The sequence below is a fragment of the Trematomus bernacchii genome, unplaced genomic scaffold, assembly GCF_902827165.1.
Source record: "Trematomus bernacchii unplaced genomic scaffold, fTreBer1.1, whole genome shotgun sequence".
Classification (NCBI taxonomy): Eukaryota; Metazoa; Chordata; class Actinopteri; order Perciformes; family Nototheniidae; genus Trematomus; species Trematomus bernacchii.
Genome location: NW_022988066.1, coordinates 4,265,103 through 4,286,428, shown reverse-complemented (window position 1 = coordinate 4,286,428; position 21,326 = coordinate 4,265,103). Strand labels below are relative to the sequence as shown.

General features: G+C 38.5%; 1 protein-coding gene across 2 annotated transcripts in view; it reads right to left on the bottom strand.

Moving 5' to 3' along the window:
- Positions 1 to 21,326, bottom strand: part of tusc3 (tumor suppressor candidate 3) — a 68,330-nt gene that overhangs the window by 14,090 nt on the left and 32,914 nt on the right. For both annotated transcript variants that reach the window (XM_034120759.1, XM_034120760.1), the window contains exons 3-6: positions 15,559 to 15,676; positions 12,726 to 12,866; positions 9,782 to 9,922; positions 9,318 to 9,407 (exon numbers count right to left, since the gene is read on the bottom strand). In XM_034120759.1, coding sequence (XP_033976650.1) covers positions 9,318 to 9,407; positions 9,782 to 9,922; positions 12,726 to 12,866; positions 15,559 to 15,676 — 490 coding nt within the window. The remainder of the gene's footprint in view (positions 1 to 9,317; positions 9,408 to 9,781; positions 9,923 to 12,725; positions 12,867 to 15,558; positions 15,677 to 21,326) is intronic.

Below are 21,326 nucleotides of genomic sequence, written 5' to 3'. Positions count from 1 at the left end.
TGGGCGAAGAGCACAGACAAAGGAAGACAAAGTGGAAGTCTCATGGAAATGAGAAAAATAGCAGGGCAGGAGGAAGGAAGTCTTTCAGTGTGTTTCACATTGTTGAATCCCAGCAGATTATGAGTGTCTGGGTTTACGGCACATCTAGGGCCTGTTTTTCCACTTGACTGCCTCAGTGTTCATTTCTTTCACTATCAGACAGGAATAAGGATGGCAAGATGAATAGAAGATGACAAAGGAGGAGGAGTAAAGGGTGGACAGCTTTTTCTTGCTTCAGTGGATATAAATGAAACATTTTTGCAATTGAAAGCAGACATAAAGACAACTAAGACTCGAGGCTGAAACAGATCCCTTTGTCTTCAACACAAACCTGTTATTTTGCATTAAGTGGGGTGTTTGCATTTTTTACAAGACACTTGCTTTATTGACTGACTAACCCATGCTCCTTCAGTACCTCCATGAAAAAGTTTGTTTTGGTTGGTGGGTAATATATTCGGAAGTTTGTATGGGATTTATTTGACCACCGTTGAACCAACTATCCTTTGTAAACCAAAACTGAATATAAAAAGATTCATACAGGTTAAGCAACTTGATCTGTATATACAGGTAACTTTGTATACGTAATGATCAAACTCAGAGATATGCACGTAAATATTGTTGACATTTCGTATAATAATTATCTCAAAAAAAGGAAACAGAAGGAGAACTCAAGAAGCGCATTTCAAATGTTTAAACAGCGCTGACTCACTGCAATTGGATGTTTATCCAACCTTTAATACGCACCATACGTAAGTTTCAAGGGCACCACGGTAAAATGGTCAATAACAGTAGAGGGCGGGAGTAGAACAGCTTTGCCTTTACAAAAGCTTGCTAACTAGCCCACATGCAAACCTTAATTGAATGAGACAATTTCTTTTCAGTGGATTTTAAAGTTACTCTTGGAAAGTGTGACTAAATCAAGTACACTACTTAGGCAGGTGAAGGAAGGAGAAAGAGAGACAAATTGTTACAAAAAAGATCACATAACTCCTGAATATTTTAGCAAAAACAAAGATGAAAACTACTGCATCAGTATCTCACGGTGAACTTGTTCTTTCATTAAACAAACATTACTTTACACTCTTTTTCAAGACACCGCTCTCTGCATGGTGCCTTCTAAACATAAACAGTAACTGCAGATAGAGGCTAAGAGCAAGAGCAGTGCTTGGTGGAGGAACAATTCCTCAATCCATGGCCAGGCACTTCCAATTAATCTGATGGATTAGAAGGCAGCAGTTCCATTCATTAGTGTGCAGAGCGTTGAGTGTGTGGGACTCGGTGTATGTAGGCTTTGCATTGAAAACCAGTAAGTAAATGTGTGTCTGTAAATTAGAATGTTTTAGGGAGCTTTGTCTGTGTGAAAGGAAGTGTGTGTGTTCATGAGAAAGACCCAAAACATCATGGTGGTCTGGAAGTAAAAGCAGCCACAATTTGTTAAGTTAACATTGAGCTGAATGGACGCAAACGCAACAGTCACCTTCTATACATCTCTATCCCTCATGTAATCAAACACACAGGTTGCCTAGATAGAGCAATCAGACACTTGAAAAAGGCCATGATGTCTTTGAAATGTGGTTGGATATACTAAATACATGTATTGGACTTTCGTGGACAAATTCATCTACTTGTACACCTTTATAACATATTGTACAGCTAGAGGCAGCTTATAAAGCTTCTGCCACCAAATGAAGGTTCAAACCACTTTGAAATCACTCATCTTGAAAACAAATTGAGAACCTTCACACATGTAAATCAACAAAACTGTGCTTAGCGTCAATTGCCTTCTATGAGTAAAGTGTAGTCAACAAAATTCACCACTGTCTCTAAGTGGAGTCGCTCTTGTAAATGTTTGAATCAAACCAACAATTACTGGCGCATGTCTCCCATCTAATTCAAAAATGTATTTGAAAGACTAAAAGGAATGGATGGTTCATAATGACTGTCTATTTCAAAATATTTAGCTAGAGAGGAAGCTAAGTTAATGAATACATTATGCAGAGTTGAAAGAGGCCGAAAAGGTCAAAACAAAACACCTGATTTGAACTTTATAGGTGCAGACCAGTGTTTTACAGAAGATGTAATCCCTCTCTCAGGACTCACTGTGAGTCATAAAACAGCACTAAACAAACTGTTGAGCCTGACCTTTAATGTACCCAGTCTGGAAATATATGAACATTATCCCTGGGATCTTGTTATGCTGAAAAACAATGTTTGTATTTATTGTAAAGTTGGTTGTGATATCCTATGGCCAAAATAATTGAATGAAAGAACAAAACAACCAAGGTATATCATTATCTTACAACTTGCAAAAATGGCAGCAGGACAGTGAATGTGGGATCCATTCAAAAATAAAACAGTGCCCATGTTCATACCAATGGATATATGCAAAACTTTGTTAGTAGGATCAGTTAATTGTTTTAGTCAATGGTAATTTAATAAAGAACATATCAAATATCAGCACACATTTAGGTCCCTCATTGTATACACACAAAACTATACCATGCTGTTTTATAATCACACATTTGTGATGTAGTGTTATCGCCCAGCATGCTGACACACACTTTTTTCTCCCCCTTTTAAATACCTTCACTTTTGAGTACCTTCATACATTTACGCAGATTCATGCTGTGGAGCTGTCTAGTACAACTTTCATCTGCTACCGGTCCAATTCATCTGATGGATTCGTTTTTTTTAAGAGAACCGTGTCTGCAAATGAGCTCGAAACATCTACTCTGTTTCTCTTTAAATAACATGGCATGATGTATATGTGTACAATATCAGACTGACTGGTCTGAATCTGCATGGTCAGTCTACTCAACAATGTATTGATACATTTCATCTTTTCAAGGCAACAATCAATTGCTAGGCTGGGCATTTTTCAGCATACAGAAACTCACGGTATAAACACTCTGCATGCCACACTGCATACTTTGTCTAAGGCAATTCGGAAAATAATTAGAATTCCATTCACCTTTTTATTTAACAAATCCCTTGATATAATACATATTTAAAATTCACTCAATTACTCTCACACAAAGCAACATTTTTGCAAAATGTAAACTCAGTGATGAGATTATTACTCCAGAGGGTTTTAAGAAAATAAACGCTGAAAGGTTATCTCAATCAAAAATCTAAATATCAACATTAGAACTCTAAAAAAGGTCTAGACCTTTACCAAACACCTCTGCTGAGGCTAATGTGTTGTTTTCATTCGTATGCCCTAAGATCAAGATGTATGAAATAACATGTTTACCTTACTTCCAATTCAAGTGTGTGTGTGTGTGTGTGTGTGGTCATATACTAATTTGAATACATTGACATTATAAAGCCTTGTTTTTATAAGAACTGCATATAACAGCCCATTTGTCAGACTTTGAAGGGAATTAGGTGTCGAAACCAATGCAGGTATATAATATGCAATAACATATACACATGCATACACACAGATAAAGGTCAACGTCATCTCAAGTTTGTTAGATCCTAGTGTGCTGCATGTTACAGAAAACATCCATGACAGGAACATCAGAACCAATACAATTGTAATAGTTGGGATCAATGGCAAGTTATATGAACACTGCTAACACAGCGTTTATAAGTAATGTGACCAACCTTCTCTCTCTAAAACCAAACTGTTGTTGTGCTAACTGTTAATAGCTGCGGGCCAGATAACCTTTACAAATAGCTGTATTCATCCTTTTCCATCCTGTACGCACATGTGTGTATATTGTGTGTTGAATGTGTGTTTATGTGTGTTTGGTTTGGTAAAGGTCAGGAGTCACTCAGACAGGAAGAGGGATAAATGAAAAGTCAACAAAGCAGAAAGAACAGAGGGGGGAAAGAGTATGTGGCTGACACATATCTACTTCACTTATATAAACTAAAGATAGGTATGACTGTGTGTCGTGTTGCGAATGGGTATAATAATGGGCAATCTAGTAAGTGAACCTTGCAAGGTACTCTGGGTAAGAGTGCTGGCTAAATAACTACAACATCAAATGAGAGCAGGATCGTGAACGAGAAACTAAAGGAGAGAATGACTCTTTGCAGGATGATAGAGCTAAGTGAAACAGACCTGTAAACAAAAAACAAAATACTAGCACTGATGTTTGATAATAAAAAGTTATGATTCAACTGCAAATGTTAAAAATCAAGTTGTAGATAATTATAGAGTAGGCAAAAAAACAATTCATTATATTTGATTGATAGCTGCAGCAGAATTTGATATAATAAAAAACTGAAATATGCTGCAACACACCAATGATTTAATGTTTAACTACTGTAACCAGATCTGAGAGCATATGGAGGGAGATGTAGCAGCTACAGCAGAGGGACTATGGGCAGGTTTACTGAGCCCTTCATTTGAACAAATATGGCAGTCTATTTTAAGGATTCAGGTGATGCTTTAAAAACTCATTATCCACACACTGTTTATGCAGTTCAATGTTTACACACTCCACAGAGAGTTCACTTTAATTACCCAAGAGTCAATTAAAGCCATTTAAAATTTCATTTCTTTAAACATGTCAGTCAGTAAAATGAAGTGACTCATAATTTCCTCCTTAGACTATTTTTCAAGGATATGCGGTGGATTTTATCAAGCTGTGTATAAAAAATAATGACGAAAAAAGCACACACACGCAGCTTTTGACTAAGACAACTGCTGGCTCGATCCACAGGATAACACTTACTACTGGCTTACAGTGTGTCAAAACACTTTTTCAAATACTAGTGTTTTTTTTTTTTTAAGGAACTGGATTTTTCAAGAATCATCAAGGTTGACTCTGAACTAGGAATGTGCGCCGTCGTGAAACTACTGTCTTATTAGAAAGAGAGATAACCAGCTTGCTAAACGACAGGTAGCTAGACAAGAGAGCTTTTCTCTCTCTTCAGCAACTCTTTATAATGTAGGTTAATAATGAACAACCCTGAGAACAAAAGGCCAAAAGGAGTAAAAGCCCAGCACAGAGAGATATACAGGAGCATAGTTAGAGGGCTATTGTGACTGGCTAGTGTGTTACCTGTAATCTCCCCATCTATTCCATCTTTTCTTTTTACACCAATCTGCTCTCATGTTCTCATTCTTTCTCTCTCCAGGACAAATGTGTTTAATATGTGGTTCTTAATTACTAGTTAGAAAATGTTCCAATTATGTTGTGCGTCTGGGGATTTAGCCGTGGAGTTAGAGGGATGGTTAGTGTCTGATTTGAAACGCAACTCCAGCCTAAAAGATCGATTATTTCACTACTTTACTATTCTATTCTATTCCATTATTTCTGTATTGGCTCAAAACACCCAGACAAACACACACGAAATCCCTTCCCCGATAAAATGCATACAGTCACAAATGATCTCTCTCACATACACAAACAGGTGTGCAGGCAACGCAAAACGTAAAGCAGCACTCACACTTACTAACACACACTGATGCCCCTCTGTAAGTCAAAAGTCAACAATTTGCAAAGAGCCAATAAAAGTGACAGGGGAGATTCTATACAATATGAAAGGTTAGCAGTAATGTCGAGACGGCTACTGCCAACAGCTGCCAAAAGACATCAACCAAATCATGTGAAATCAGCTGGAAATACTGAAATGTCACCAGTCAATAGTGTGGTCATAGTTTTATGCTGGCTTAAATGCTGAATAATAGCAGCCCATTCGTTTCCCCAAGAACCCCTTTCTGTGAGACAGTTAATAATAGAACTTATTCAAGACAATGTTCAATACAAAACTTGTACCATTCAATCCCTCCTTCAAACCCAAGCGCCTCAAAATCCAGTCAGCTGTGTGTGCGACTGTGTGTGTTTGTTGCATTCTGATAGGGTCTGTCTAATATTTGAGTTTGGCTAAATTGTGTGTGCCCGTTTGTAATAATAGCTGTGTAAAGGCTTATGTTTGTTTCATGTGGGTGAGTGTGTATCTTAAGCATAACTCAGAGTGTATGTGTGTGTGTTGAGTTCCAGAGCAAAAATGGGCTAGCAGTATTTTCTTGGCTGCACAGTAAGACGCTCACGACAATTTCATCTGCTTGGTCGTTCCATTCGTCAGTTGACAAATCCTTTCACTACAGTCTACCTGGCCCGGCTCTCTCATCATTTTAAAGGAATTGCACTGTCTGGGAAGAGAGGGAGGGAGAGGAGAGTGGAAGATTAGATGGGGAGTTGAGAGGAAGTAACACGAAAAGAGGAGGGATGTACTGGAAAAAGATAAGGCAGGTATCTTTTTTACTATCATCTGGCCTGTTCAACCCAGTTGCTATCGGAGGTGAAAAAGAGGGATTTAGTGCAAAAGGTGGAGGATGTATGTGGAAAATATGTGAAGGGACAGAGGAACTGAGAGAGAAATGAGGGCCATTTGCAGAATATCTAATGAACCTATCTCTGCAGCGTTTCTTTCACAAGAAAATAGCAATGTGGCATGGAAGATGAAGAAAATGTCAAAGCCACTATTATCAATGCGGATCCTGCTGTTAAAGAGGAATGATTAAGGTGAAGCTGTAGGGGACTTTATAGCAGGATATAGCCTTATGGAGCCAGCTCTCAATAGGTTTTTCATATTAGATTCATATATATACGAGGTGGTCCTTTTATTATTTTAACCTTTACAATATAATACAAAAGCTCTGCCATATTTGATATCTTTAAAAAGCTCAAACATAGCGTTGACATTTTTGCAAGGTAGATATTGGGTAGCATTTGACTGACAGGTACACCTAATAAAGTGGAAATTGAAGGTAGATCACTTCATATTTAACTTCATCTTATGTGGCAGGGAGTGAATCTCTACAGTGTCCATTTTGGTGTTAAATTGCAGTATGAAACCATATGACTGTGAGAATATTACTTATATATTTCCCCACTTTCCGACATTGCTTTTTATAAGGACAAAAATATCCAAATAGTTAATAACATATAAACCAAAAGGAGTGTAAACTTGTGCTGAGATTTCGTGATTTACATATAAGGAGCTTGGTTGTGAAGTTGGTTACTTTTGTTATTTTGAAGGTGCACACATGGATTTTTGCAGTGGTCACTAATGACGTTTCTTTCGGTGAAGAAACAAACACAACATGCAGTGTTTTTTTACATAAATAAATGAAGATTAATCATAATTTGCAACTTTTCATTTGCTACAATCAATCACAGAATATAAAAGCCTTACGTTTTATAGTATTCGCCTCCAAGCTGGAACAGAGCATACAACGGTCCCTCTGCCAGCTCTTAAGAATTTTAGCTCCTATCTTTTGTTTTTCTGTATGCTCAGTAATAAATAATTTATGACCCTCTGAATTTGAAACGGATGCCTATGGCTAGCGCTCCTCACAGTTAGGGATTTAATTTCAGTCTTAATCCAAAATGTTCTTTAAACACTTCACTATGTCAAAAGCTTTAATGCTGCCCTCATCGTTCTGCTCAGCTCGTACAAAGCCAAGAACAAGTGCGGAAGAGAGGGAAAAACTAGAAAGCAGGAAGGAGTATTTCACACGAGCTGACTGCACTTCATTCTTATGAAGACTATAAGATGGCATGAGGACAGACAGATATGTGAGAGAGGGGAAGGGGGGGGCAAAGAGAAGAAAAGAAAGCAGTAGGAGGGAAATAAGGAAGGAGGAATTAACTGATGAGCCGAGAGAAGGAAACGGCATGATTTCCTCAGATATATTGTAAAGATTGATAGGTATTCTTTGTGCAATTGTAACATAAATCAATAGTCAAAGACTGAAAAAGTGAAATTCCATGTATTTTTTGATTAATTATGGTTTTTCTTTTGTATTTCTTTCTCGAACAAAAGTAGCATGTACGTCGGTAGATGATTGTCCTCACAGTAAAAAAATAGCGCTTCACAGGCAAGTAAGTGGCAAAGAGAGGGTAGTGGAGAGATAGGGAAATAACAGTGGAGGAGAAAGATGGGGTGACAGCTGAGAGCTACGTAGGATGAGGGTGTAACCTATTTGTTGTCAAACTGACTGAAAAATGAGAGTCAACAGAGCCTGAGCAGTCGAGTGACTTTCAAACAGAACATGAGAGTTGGAGCATGCTGTAAGGAATAAAGGATGGAAAGGGGCAAGGGAAGTTGTGATGTTTTAAAAAGAAGTGATTCTCTTTTGATTGTAAGACCGTGTGTTTTTGCACTTCCCTCTGTTGTGTGTTAGAGGGTGCTCTCTAGCAGTGCTGGCTTCAGGGAAAACAATCGCTTTCAGTCTCTGCATGAGCTGAATTCACTTTTTTCGTACACCGACAACACTGCTTTGTATACTTTGGGTCTGTGACCTCATGCAACACTCACTGTGGAAGGGTGTGTGTGCATGTGTGTCACGTATCAGACCGCATAATAGTGGAGACACATAATCAAGTTTTTAAGGCAAATTTCCTCCACTTTATTCCTCTCTCACACTCCCCTTATTTTCTCAGGTTTATTGTTATTTTAATTTCACACTTGAATGAACAAACTTAAATGATGACCAGCCACATCTGCAGGTGCAGTGTGTGTGTATGTGTCTACCCAGTTGGAGAGCAACAGAAACGTTCTGTCCTGTCTGCTTGGTCCAAGAGGACTCTGACTTGTGTCCACACACACACACACACACACACACACACACACACACACACACACACACACACACACACACACACACACACACACACACACACACACACACACACACACACCACACACACACACACACACACACACACACACACACACACACACACACACACACACACACACACACACACCACACACACACACACACACCACACACACACACACACACACACACACACACACACACACACACACACACACACACACACACACACACACACACACACACACACACACACACACACACACACACACACACACACACACACACACACACACACACACACACACACACACACACACACACACACACACACACACACACACACACACACACACACACACACACACACACACACACACCTCTGGGCCAACAGCTTTACATAATGTACCTTCCATTGATTGAATACCCACCTCAATGCAAATCCGATTAGCACTAACCTGAATAATATTGTTGTATTGGCTGAAAACAAGAATAATGGTCAAAAGGAAAGAGGGCAGCCCATGATTCAAGGGAGAAAAGGTAAAACAAGAAATAGAAAAAAGAGAGGAGGATAAAAGAAGGACAACAAACATATGGATGGGATGGAAAATGATAGATGGAAGGGCAGTAAGAAAGAATGACAACAACTTGAGATATCTTTATATATAGACATAGGAAAGATGACTCATACCACTTGTCCATTCTGGGGATTTTTGTGTGCGTAGGGAGGACCTCGAATGTGGTTCCACATCTGTCCAGATGTCATCGCAAACACTACACACTAATACAGAGAGATGGAAAAAGAGAGATTGAGAAAGAGGGACAGAGTATGAAGAAATAACATAATTAGCATGGGAGTACTAGCATAATTATCCAGATTTTTAACTGAGTTTCTGAAATGTATCCATCTTAACATGGCTCTGAGACTTAATACTCAAAGTGTTGTTGAAACATGAAGAACATTTTACTAATGAGGTGAGATCAGTCCACTCAATCTGTTCCCAGAGCAGTTTCACTTGACTTACAGTACGTCTCTGGCTTGTGAAGCGCACATTTTTGGCAGGGCACATATTTAACTTCTCCTAGGGGAATAAAATGGTCCCACCTTAAAAATACCGTGTTTTTGTTTACGTGTTGTATATGTGGGTGTCATACCAGTGCAGCCATAGCCCATCCAGTCTTGTTGTATATGAATTCCAAGTTGTTCCTCCTCAGATACAGCAGACCTCCAACCAGAGACACCAACAGAGCCAGAGCAATAGTCCCTGAATAGTTAGGGGGACGGAAGACACGGATCTGTGGGGACGGAGAGAGAGAGAGAGATGGAGAGAGACAAAGTTAAAATAATTGGATGAAAATCCCAATGCATTGAAAATTGTTAGGTACATATCCTTTATTCTTTCCGTCTTAGTTTGAAACAACAAAATGGTGTTCTAGGCTTGCTCACAACTCATACAAAAGTCTTTATGTATTACTCTATTGTGTACGTTTTCAAAAGCTTGAACATGGTATGGTCTTTTCTTGAAATATAAAATGTTAAAGCCGTTTATAGAACTCCAATTCACATAACCAGGTTTTCAACAAAATAGTTAAACTTGAACCTTTGTGAAAACATTTCCAATACAGCGTGTATTAGGAAATAAAGAAAATCTGTGTGTGTGTGTGTGTGTGTGTGTGTGTGTGTGTGTGTGTGTGTGTGGACCTTAAATGGTTGTATTTTTGTTTTCAACATAACCTCTCTGCATTCAACAGTAAGTAAACAGTTATTTCACTTTTGAGAACAATTTATCTAACCAACAAAAACCTCCAAAGCTCCAAGAGCAGGGTAAGGGTTATTTCAAATCTCTACTCAGAAAAGGAAAACTATCCCGATTGAAATCAGGATAGTTTTGCCTTTCTTACATTTAAATCAAAGGCTTAGTGAAATTCTGATGCTACTCACACAGACAAAGTATTATATATTTGTTCTTCTATGTCAAAATCTGCCAATTGTGAGCCAAAGAGCAAATTCAAAACCATTTGATCTTCAATGAAGAACATGGTTTACCAACTCTTAGACGGCTTAAAGAAATATAAATCCCATTGCATAGTCTTAAATAAAGTCCAATATGTACAACATGTTCTGTTACCTTCAACAAAAGGTCATTTTAACAAAAACACTGTAAAAGGCATGGTTGGCACTTTTTTTTGTATATGGTTTAAGCAAATCATGATTCTATTTTTTGTTAATTAAAACAGATCGAATGATTTCAAAAGCCCAAACTATTCCCCAATTGGAATGTGTTTAATCAGTGGAAAGTTGCGGCACATTGGGCACAATTTAAGAAGGATTTAAAATAATGATATTGAAAAACGAAAAAAAAAAAAACTCAATATCGATCTTCTCAGGAATGGATTTTCAAATGTATTTTGAAATATTTTATTTTTTTGTTTGAGAAGTTTGTTTTGTTCTCACCATCTTTCTGTCTGTGTGTGTATGTGCTAGTGTGTGTGTGTGTGTTAGTGTTAGTGGCCATAAAGCCAAACTCACAACATGCTGTGTGAGCTATTAACAGATGCAAGGGTAAAATGTTCCAACAGGCGTGTGTCACCAACACAGATTATGTTGGTGAAAATGTGTCTACCATCTGCTGCTGCTGCTAAGTGTTATTGAATTAAAATTTCAATATGCATAATTCAGGGAGAAGGATAATATATTTGGTTTGAGGCTCTGGCACAAGTCGTGCGTGCTGATACTGTATGTGTGTTTGAAAAAAAAAAAAAGAAGGTCCGTCAGACATGCGAGGATAAATCTCTTCTAAAGATACTATACAAAGTACGTTCAGTGGCAACAATCAAATATGTAGTACCTTCCCGTGTATTGTATTTTGAAAGACTTTAATTGAATCTGGATAATAGAAAAAAAGGATTGCTTTATGAATAACACAATGTACTATAAGTCACCTTTATGATTCAATTGTAGTTGAAAAAACCTTTATACAATGAACTCCAATAATGTGTATGACAGCGTACATGAAGTCATTCATGTCGGTTTTTTTCCAAGAACAGAACATAAAAGACCAAGAAGATTTAATGGCAGATATTTCATCACAACACAACAGTAAAAGCTCTTACACACTCCCCTTATACACTTATTGTCACATTGGAACATTAGTGGCTCTGAACGTGAACACTGACTTCTCTAAACAATTACATGTACATTCCTCAATCACACCAAGGTATTCAATTCACAATCTTTTCATCAAATATCTGTCCTTTTGTTCCCTCCTTTTCTGTACTGTTCGTAATTCATGCTGTTAAGTCACATTGAAGTGCCTGAAAGCTAGCACTTAGTGTAAGTGCTCCCCATGACCTTCACTGAATGGCAGCTTTTTGAATCCATCAACAGCATGTCAGCAGGACGCTTGGACTCTGTCTGCCGGTACTTGGCTGACAGGTTGTTCAGGGAAAAGAAACTAAAGTCAGATGGTTGGGATTTGATCTTTCTGGTGCCATCCAATCGAAGTGCCTACAAACAATGACAATCTGAAACCTACTTGCCTGTTTCTCTAAAGTTGTAAACATCGCATCTGCCCTTGTAAAGACTAAGGATGCTTTCAGACCTATCCTGCTCTTTGCAACAAACGCCTGGTGGGTTTGGGTGTTGGAGCGGTTTGTTAATGGATTACTCCACCAATTTATCAAGGCACTCCAATAACATGCAGCAGTACCTCACAAGGCTTGTAAACAGACTTTGATCTGTGGACTTGGTGGAGTTTAGGCTGAAGTAAAGGCTGTCATTCAAATGCTGTTACGGACAATCCTTCTGAGCAAAAGTAGGTCTCTGACCACCTCTTAGCTGAATCAGATACGGTTTGTTTATGGTGGAAACGGGAAGAAAAACCATACCTATATTTATAAATGAAGTATTTTGACATCAATTTAATGACTTTCTTAGTTAATTCCTTTAAATTAAACAATTTAAAGAATATTTCTGTTTATATTTCTATTAACTATATTTGGATTGTATGTTCCAACAATTCACTTTGTATGAATCAAAAATCCACATATGTCCCAACTGCTCATGTTTTCAAAGAATGTGTGAATGTGTGAGTGGTACCTGAACATCTGTGCGGTCTGCAATCCACTTGGCCAGCTGCTCTGAAGCAAATCCAATCCTTTGCAGGTCAAACGTATCGGCTCTCTTGGGCTTTCCCTTCGCCGGGAAATGCATGAAGGTTGGAGCGCTGTTCATGTTCAACTACAGAGAAAGAGCAAAAGAATGAGGGTTATGTCAAGTTAATGTCATCTCTGACCCGTCAAACATATTAGTTAGCATATCATCGGCAGCAGGATTGATTAATAAACAGATTTAAGTTGTCTAGGTTTACTTCTTTAGAGTTTACTTTAGCATCATATGTCTCACAGATCTCTATCATTGATCACGTCTCGGGTAACATTTTCTTTTAGTTTAGATTTTTTTGTGGCTTTCATTGAATCCAAACAGTTTAAAGTTTTGTTTCAGAGTAGCCACCCTCTTGCTCTTAGTGTTAAAGTTCTGTATGTGTAGATGCAAACACATGTTCATGAACACAAATACAAAAAGCTGCATTCATGCATGGACAATAAAAAAGAACAAAAGGGTGTGAATGTAATTAACTTTTAATAAAACTTTGCTAGAATTGTTGTATGAGAAGAAGAGATGTGGATAGAATCATGAAAAGAAAAAAACCTTGAGGGAAGGTACGAGAGTCAAAGACATCCAGAGGGCATGAATGAGCAATTAAACCCGTAAAAGAAAAGAAAACAATATATTTCACAATAGCAAGTAGGAAGAAAAGAAACAATGTTTAAAGGACCATATAGAATACTGCTTTAATGTTATCTTTCCTGGACTAAGTGGTCTAAAATAGATAAAGGAAGAAGAAGAAAACTAGGCTATTTGTAACAGAGGAATGCTATTTAAAGTTCTGAGAGAATAAAAAAGGGCCAACTGGGAATGTACCTTTGTATTTTCGACTTGTTCTGTGTTTAGCCAAAAGTGCTTGCAGACAGGAGCTATGTGCTGCTGTTGAAGATAACTTTTCAACTTGTCTTGCATCTCTCATATAATAGAAAAACCACACCAGAGGGAAACAGAGGAACAAAGTTTTGTAGTAATACAAATATCACTAAAGTTAATTAGCTCTGATACCAAAGTACAAAGACATATAATGATTGTATTTCAAATGATATATTTGTGTCTATTTTGTGCCCAGCCATCGTCTCCATGTTGGTTTCATTGGTTCAACACAATGCAGGATGTACCAGTCGGCCTACATGTGTCCACAGTAGTCCATTCATATGACAGCACACAAAGAGCCTGCAATTTGAGTCCGCTTGTCTTCACTTCAAAGCCTGTCATTGGATCATAAGATAATAAATCAAATGGTCTTCTGTCTTCATATTTAACACTGTTGACAGGAGTGGTCATGTCTTCTAATTAGGCAGGCTTTTACTCAGTCATCAATCATTTTCAAGTCATAACAATAAATTATAGTTTATTGCACAGCAGGACTGCAAAAAAGCTAATATTATTATTGACCCATTGTTTATGTCGAAGCCAGTGACTGATGACACGTTAGGCAACATTGGTTACAGCTCTATTAAAGATAAGAAGTTGGAGCTGTACACAAATAAGAATGTATATTTACTCAAAAAGGTATAAGATAAGATAAGATAGTGCTTTATTGATCCCAATTTGGGAAATGTTTGCGTTGCAGCAGCATAAAAAGACATGGCGTTGTACAATAACAATTAAAAGACAAGAAATAAACAAGAAAGTAGAAAATATACATGTTGAATTTACAAATGAACAATAACAAGATATAAAGCAAGGTATTATATATACATAAGTACGTGACAGATGGAATATTAAATATTAAACATTATATAAATGTAAAGTGTGATTTTATTTGAGAAACTATGGGAGCAGAGACTTCAGAGGTGATTTGTTGTATATTAACCACATTTAAACATTTGGACCAGATCTCTCAAACATTTACACGCAGATTATCATCATTATGAGTTTTTAAAGAACCCTATAACGAGTTACACTCCCCATGCACTTAAGTCAAGATCAAAGAAACAAAAACAGGACTGAATTTTATGTCGGTTTATCGTTCGTGTGTGTGTGTGTGCGTGTGTGTGTGTGTGTGCGTGTGTGTGTGTGTGTGCGTGTGTGTGTGTGCGTGTGTGTGTGTGTGTGCGTGTGTGTGTGTGTGGAATAAAGACCTGTGTATTGCATTGTGTTTACACGAGCCTCTCAATTGCTTTCTGCTTGTGTGTTAGTCCTTCTAGAAAGGTGCAACCGTGTGTGTGTGTGTGTGTATGTCCATATTACACGTTGTGCTGTTAAGGTGTGTATAAATACTCTGTGTATGTTTGTTTTTGTTTGTACCTGCCCTTTGTTTATGTGTCCACGTATGCCTTTCTGCCTTTTCAGGATGTTGCGTTTCATCGTTTGTTTTTTTGTGCGTACTTTTTGCCTTTTCCTCTAAGGTTTTTTTTCTGTAAGGTTAATTGCTGCTGAAGAAGTCCATCTTGACAATACTGGGATGGAAGAGGGAGATTGGATAATCGAAAGCAAACTGACTTTGCCCTTTCATTTTAGCCCCAGAATATGTATTCAATTTTCAGCCATAGCAATTAACAAAGGTAGTTTTTTTTCTTCTGCTGTTTGCAGCTAGACATAATATCTTAAGCATTCTAGTAAGTCCTTAGATAAAATAACCCTATGGCACAGAACAGTAATTAGCCTTTGGTGTTAAATGTGTTTTTCTAGGGTTTCCTGTGGCTGTCGCATTACTGTGTGAATGTGTTTCATTAAAGTCAAGGGTTTGGTGAGGGTGAGAGACCCACCTAATGTGAGAGAAAACAGTGGGAAACTTTCCATTTAGGAATGAAATAATTACCTGTTGGAAAACATCAGCCCCCTCATCATAGTCCACCACCGTGAAGAAGAGCTTGTTGGAGAATGCAGATGAGTAACGCCACGAGTTTGCAAGGACCTGGTACTCCTCATTGGCCTGCCTATAACAATAAGAAACACAAATCTGATGAAAAAAAGGCAAAATAAAACAACTCCATGTTTCAAATCTACATTTAAGTCTAATTTACTCTTTGAGACAAATCATTCCAATCTTTAAAAAAGTAATTATTCAAAAAACAATTGTATCATGAATTGCACACTTAGAGGCAGATGATGCATGTATTGCTATCAGAATTGAACCAATACTGTGGCAGCTAAAAGAGAAAATGAGAAAAATGGAAGTCTGCAGGAAGCTAGCGATCCAGGATGTCTGTGCGCTGATTGCAACGAGAAAAACAACAAAATAATATGGAGGAAGAAATTATTGAGAAAACGAAAGCTGCAGAGAATTGGAGGAACATTTGTACATAAATGATTTTGATTCCTCCTCGATATTTTCCTCGCCCTGTATCTGCGAGGCATCGCAGAGTCTCTCTGGTCACGACTTTGAAAACTGAAACAGTGTATTTATCGCTGGAGCAAGAGCTGATTTGCCTCTGATGAATGCTTTTTGTTGCAAAGCTATATACAATGTGAGCTAGTAGAGGAAAAAACGGGTTCAGGCTCTGCACAGTGAATGCAACACATGCATTTATTAATGAAGACACAAATAGCGGTCTAAAAAAAGGAGGATCATATCACCACAAAAACAGAAGGTGAAAAAGAGCAGAGGCAAGCCAGAGGGGCAAAGTACAAGACTGCACTCCACTCAGAAAAGATGCAGAGTCAGAAAATGGGGGTGAAAAGAGAGAAGATCTGAATTCTGCATTCTTGACGGTGTCTCCCTTTTGAAGAAGACATACTTTGTTTATCCTACAGTATAGTGGTCTTTATGACATGTGAAGATACTACATTTGTCTTTTACCCGAACCTCATTGCATCTCTATTATATTCTCATGGTGATGTTATTTTAAATCAGGCATGGTCAGTCTAGTCTATCACCTCCTACACGACAAGATAAACACCTAAACGTCTCCTTCTCCTATTATCTCTCTCTTACATGTCTCTAATATTAGCTATGTCTCTTTTCCTTCTGCTAAAATTCACTTTGACATTGATTCTTATGTCAACTGCCTATTGTGCTGGCTTTCATGAGAGGGAAATGATGTGTCAGGATGTGTTTTATGCGGTGGCGTTACATTGTTATCTTTGCAGCTAATGTTAGGATGTTCTCTTTGAAGTGTCTACCGTTTCAAAAGTCACCCGAGATGAAGTTGAAACTCAGGCCGGCAGACTGTCAGGGGATTACAGCGATGCTCATCAGTATAGTAAACACTACACTGTGCTGGAGCTGTCAACATGTCATGAGAAATTATTTTAACTGTCCTGAGAGTCCATGTTATTTATTTATTTACCGTTCATTTAGGTTCTGACAACTGTCCTAATCCTTTAGTTTTGAAATGTCCACAAAACAAAAACACACTTATAAAGAATAAAGTCAGACATGTATTAAACCTATTGTGTTTGTGTTTTTCAGCACAAGACACTTCATGCACACCTCAGTGTTTTTACATTAGTGAAGCAAACACATTTCCTTATTGTGTTATTTTATTAAACACCAGTGTTTCCCCTATATACAAATAGTGGCGGCGCAGCGCTGCTGCTGAAATATGCGCGCCGCTGCTAGGGGGCGCCAGCCAGGTACCCAACATTTTTTTTTGATTGTTTGTTATGTGGATTTGTAGTATTTGTGTTACTGTATGTTCAATAAAGGTGTATTTTTGCTAAATCTTGAGACATTGCCACTGTATGTACTAGGCAGGGCCGATTTTTGGCATAGGAGACATAGGCGGTCGCCTAGGGCGCCAGATCTGGGGGGCGCTGCGCTGGTAGCTCTGGGAGGGGAAAAAACATTTTTGACCGTTGGCGCTCATCCTAATTTTCGGCCTTGATGTAACAACATTCATAATTAAAGGGGACCTATCATGCAAAATGCACTTTTGTACGTCTTTTATACATGAATATGTGTCCCCGGTGTTCCAGGGAACTCACCAAGTGTCAGAAAACACAACCCTCTCTATTTTCCTCCATACCCAAATCTCTAAAAACGGGACTGCAACGGATCTGATAAAAACTGATCCAGATTTGAACATTTCACTGACGTCAGGACGGAGGAGCTGACCTATCAGGGGAATGAGAGGTTGCCGTGGCATGGTAACAGCATGGTAACACAACGCTCGTAACTCGGCCCCCTCCTTTGCAGGGGGGGCGTGGTCAGCTGCAGCGCATGCAAAGACAGGGTGGAGGAAAGCAAAACAGAGCGAAATGAGGCATGGCTAAAATGCATGATCTGTTTGGTATTTCGAAAAAGAAAACGTATAAATATATCTTATATAGGTATGGCCCTACAATATATTATTCAAATATAGCATGATAGGTCCACTTTAAGTAATTGTAACACCCTTTTCACCCCGGTTACACTTTTCATTTGCCCTGTACGATGGGCGCTGTAAGTGATGAAAGTGGGGGATGTTGGCTTATCAGGCGCCCGCAGCTCACAGCCAAAGTGCGAGCGTGGGAGCGAGAGAGAGGGCGCACCGGTACCGGCGCTGTTGTTATTAGAATCTGGTGCTACTGTAGCTGCGCTAACGGATATAAGAAGAAGATGTTTCTACAACCAGGGTGGAGGAGAGCTCTCCTGTCAGACCGAGAGGCTCAGTGAGGTAAAGGACTCTCTGAGTGTTTAGATAGTTCATTTTAGTCTAAGTCATCTCAGTGGGTCTCAAACGTTTTGACCACAAATTATGTAAACACATATTTCCAAGGCACTCCTTTATAATTATTAGGATAAATAAAAACAGGTTTGAAATAATTTCAATGTATACTATCGGACAGTAAACCAAAAATATTGTTTAAAGTTGGAGAGATACAAACATATGCATAAATAAATAAATGTTAACTAGATAAAATAAGATATGAATGAACAACAAAAATAAAATAAGTTACATTTATTTGTTATTGGCTCTGGTAGGTTATTAGTTATATTCATATACTTATTTGATTATTAAAATGTAAACCGATCTTTTTCATATGGGTGTTTTAGAGTTGTACCCCCTAGATCAGGTCTCTAGTAATTGTGTGCTCAAAGTGCACCAGATTGAAGCATTTTACTTTCAAATGTTCAAAAAAATCTTCCCGGGGGGGCAGACCCCCGGACCCCCCTAGAGGATGTGATGTCCACCCCCCAATTAAAACATGTGCATACAATACTGAATACATTTAAAGCCATTTTGACGTATATTACCTATGTCAATAAGTTTCTGTTTTTGTAGTGTATTTGTCTTTTGTAGAGATTTTTCATTTATTCTTTATATATAAAATCTCGCCTAGGGCAGCAAATTGTCTAGAACCGGCCCTGGTACTAGGCCTCAAGAGCCTTTCTTGTGCTGGCAGACACATAGAAACAAATTGGCGGGGCGCACTTCGCACGTGCACACTAAAAAATTCCACACGCTCCGCGCTCCCATTATGCTGGCCCACGTGCCTTAGCACCGCCGCTATGACTCCATCCTAGGGGAAACACTGAACACTATCAGAATATTTAAAGATGAGCACATTTAAAACGATAGACATTATTATTTGAACCTTCATTAATACATAATTGTTCTTTTCTTAGTAAATTCCTCAAGCCCCAACCAGTCTAACTACTGTATGTGATCCACAAATTCAACTCATTATCTCGCTTTGGTAACATTGCTTTTAAAGTCATCTTATTTATGTGAGCATCACAACCAACTCAGCGTATCCGTCACATCGAGGCAACATGAATTAATAAGGACTTGATATAAAAGACGACAAAGACTTTTTGTTATTTATTCTGCTAATGAGCATGCTACAAGTAGCTTTGAACTCTAACATTTATACTTTTTTGTACCAACATAAATGATACATGTAAGGTTGTGAGTATACTGCTGTGTTTGTGTACTTATTATGTCTCCTTGTTTTTTTACATTTATTTGTGTTTTCTTTATGTTTTTTGTAAATAATATATATTATTTATTTCCTTACGGTCATATTCAGAATAGAGATTGTTTAGTGCAGCGTAATGAAGGATGTTATGTGGCAGTTTAAATTAAAAGTGTGTGATTGTCTAAGCGATCTCAACTGTTTTTTCTGCAGCCATCCGTCACAAAAACCATAAATGACATGCTTACAAATTGCCTACTAAGAATTACAATGTATTATGGAACTGGGAGGAGTACTGTTGGAGTGAGGACCTCAATTATTATTAATTTTTATAAAAATATGATATTTTTCAGGGCCTGATAGTCTTAACATAGACACTCAGGTCAACGTCTAAAATATGTCTTCAACGCTCATCATCACTCTGTTTTTCTAATGATGTGATGCTGTCAAGATGTTTATAAAAGATAAGAAAATTTGAAAATAGGCAAAAACAAACTGACAGACAGAAAGAGAAGAAGAAGCAGACAAAGTAAATATCAAAGGTGGGGAAAGGAATTAGGGGAAATGAGAACGGGGTGACAAACTTTTGACATCTCAACATTTGATTCACTTTAGACTTAGAGTCAAAAATGTATTATTGATTCAAAACGTGTCCCGGTGTTACATTACATTTAGCTGACTTTACTATTGTGAAGTAACTTACAATAAGTGCATTCGACCAAGAAGATACAAACTTGAAGAAAACAGAATCATATAAGTACATCAGGTTTCATAGAGCCAAAACATTTCAAGTGCTACTCAACTGGCTTTAGATAAGCCGGTCCTTTATTAGTATATAAGTGCTCTGTTAGCAGTTCTTTGTTAGTAATTCTATCGCTCGAAGTGGAGTCGAAAGAGATGAGTTTTTAGTCTGCGCCGGAAGATGTGTAAGCTATCTGCTGTCCTGATGTCAATGGGGAGCTCATTCCACCATTTTGGAGCCAGGATAGCAAACCGACGTGTTTTTGCTGATGGGAACTTGGGTCCCCCTCGCAGTGCGGGTGCAGCGAGCCGTTTGGCTGATGCAGAGCGAAGTGCACGCCCTGGGTGTATGGTTTAACCATGTCCTGGATGTAGGAAGGGCCAGATCCATTCGCAGCAAGTGGATTCTAGCAGTTACTGGAAGCCAGTGAAGTGAGCGGAGGAGCGGCGTGGTGTGGGAGAATTTTGGAAGGTTGAATAGAGTATCGATTGATTACGTACTTATGGCGCGTTTCCACTACACGGCCTCGCTTGGCCTCGCTCGGTATGGCTAGGCCTCGTTAGGACTGGCTCACTTTATGGCGCATTTCCATTACAGTTTAGGAACTGGGGTAGTATCTATAGTAACGCAGTGTAGGCGGAGCCGTGACGTCATCTTCAATGAGAACCCCAGAAAAACAACACAGCCGTTAGCTGTTAGCACTCAGAGCTCACAGCTCCTCATATCTGTTCAGAAACTCGACAAAAGTTAAACAAGTACAAACCACAGACTGCCTGTGTCATGGCGAATACAGTCGCTGGTTTATTTATGTCTGTATAGGCCGTTGTTGTGAGTGTGGACAGTCGGAGCATATACTGCGTTAGCTTAGCCAATCTCCATTTAGAAAACACGCATTTTAAAAGGTTTTTCGCCTGCCGTCTGTCTGCAGACTTGTCAAAGCATTAATTCATGGTTTTTACTAACCGGTATCAGTATGTTGTTACTTCGGCATCATTTTGAAACGT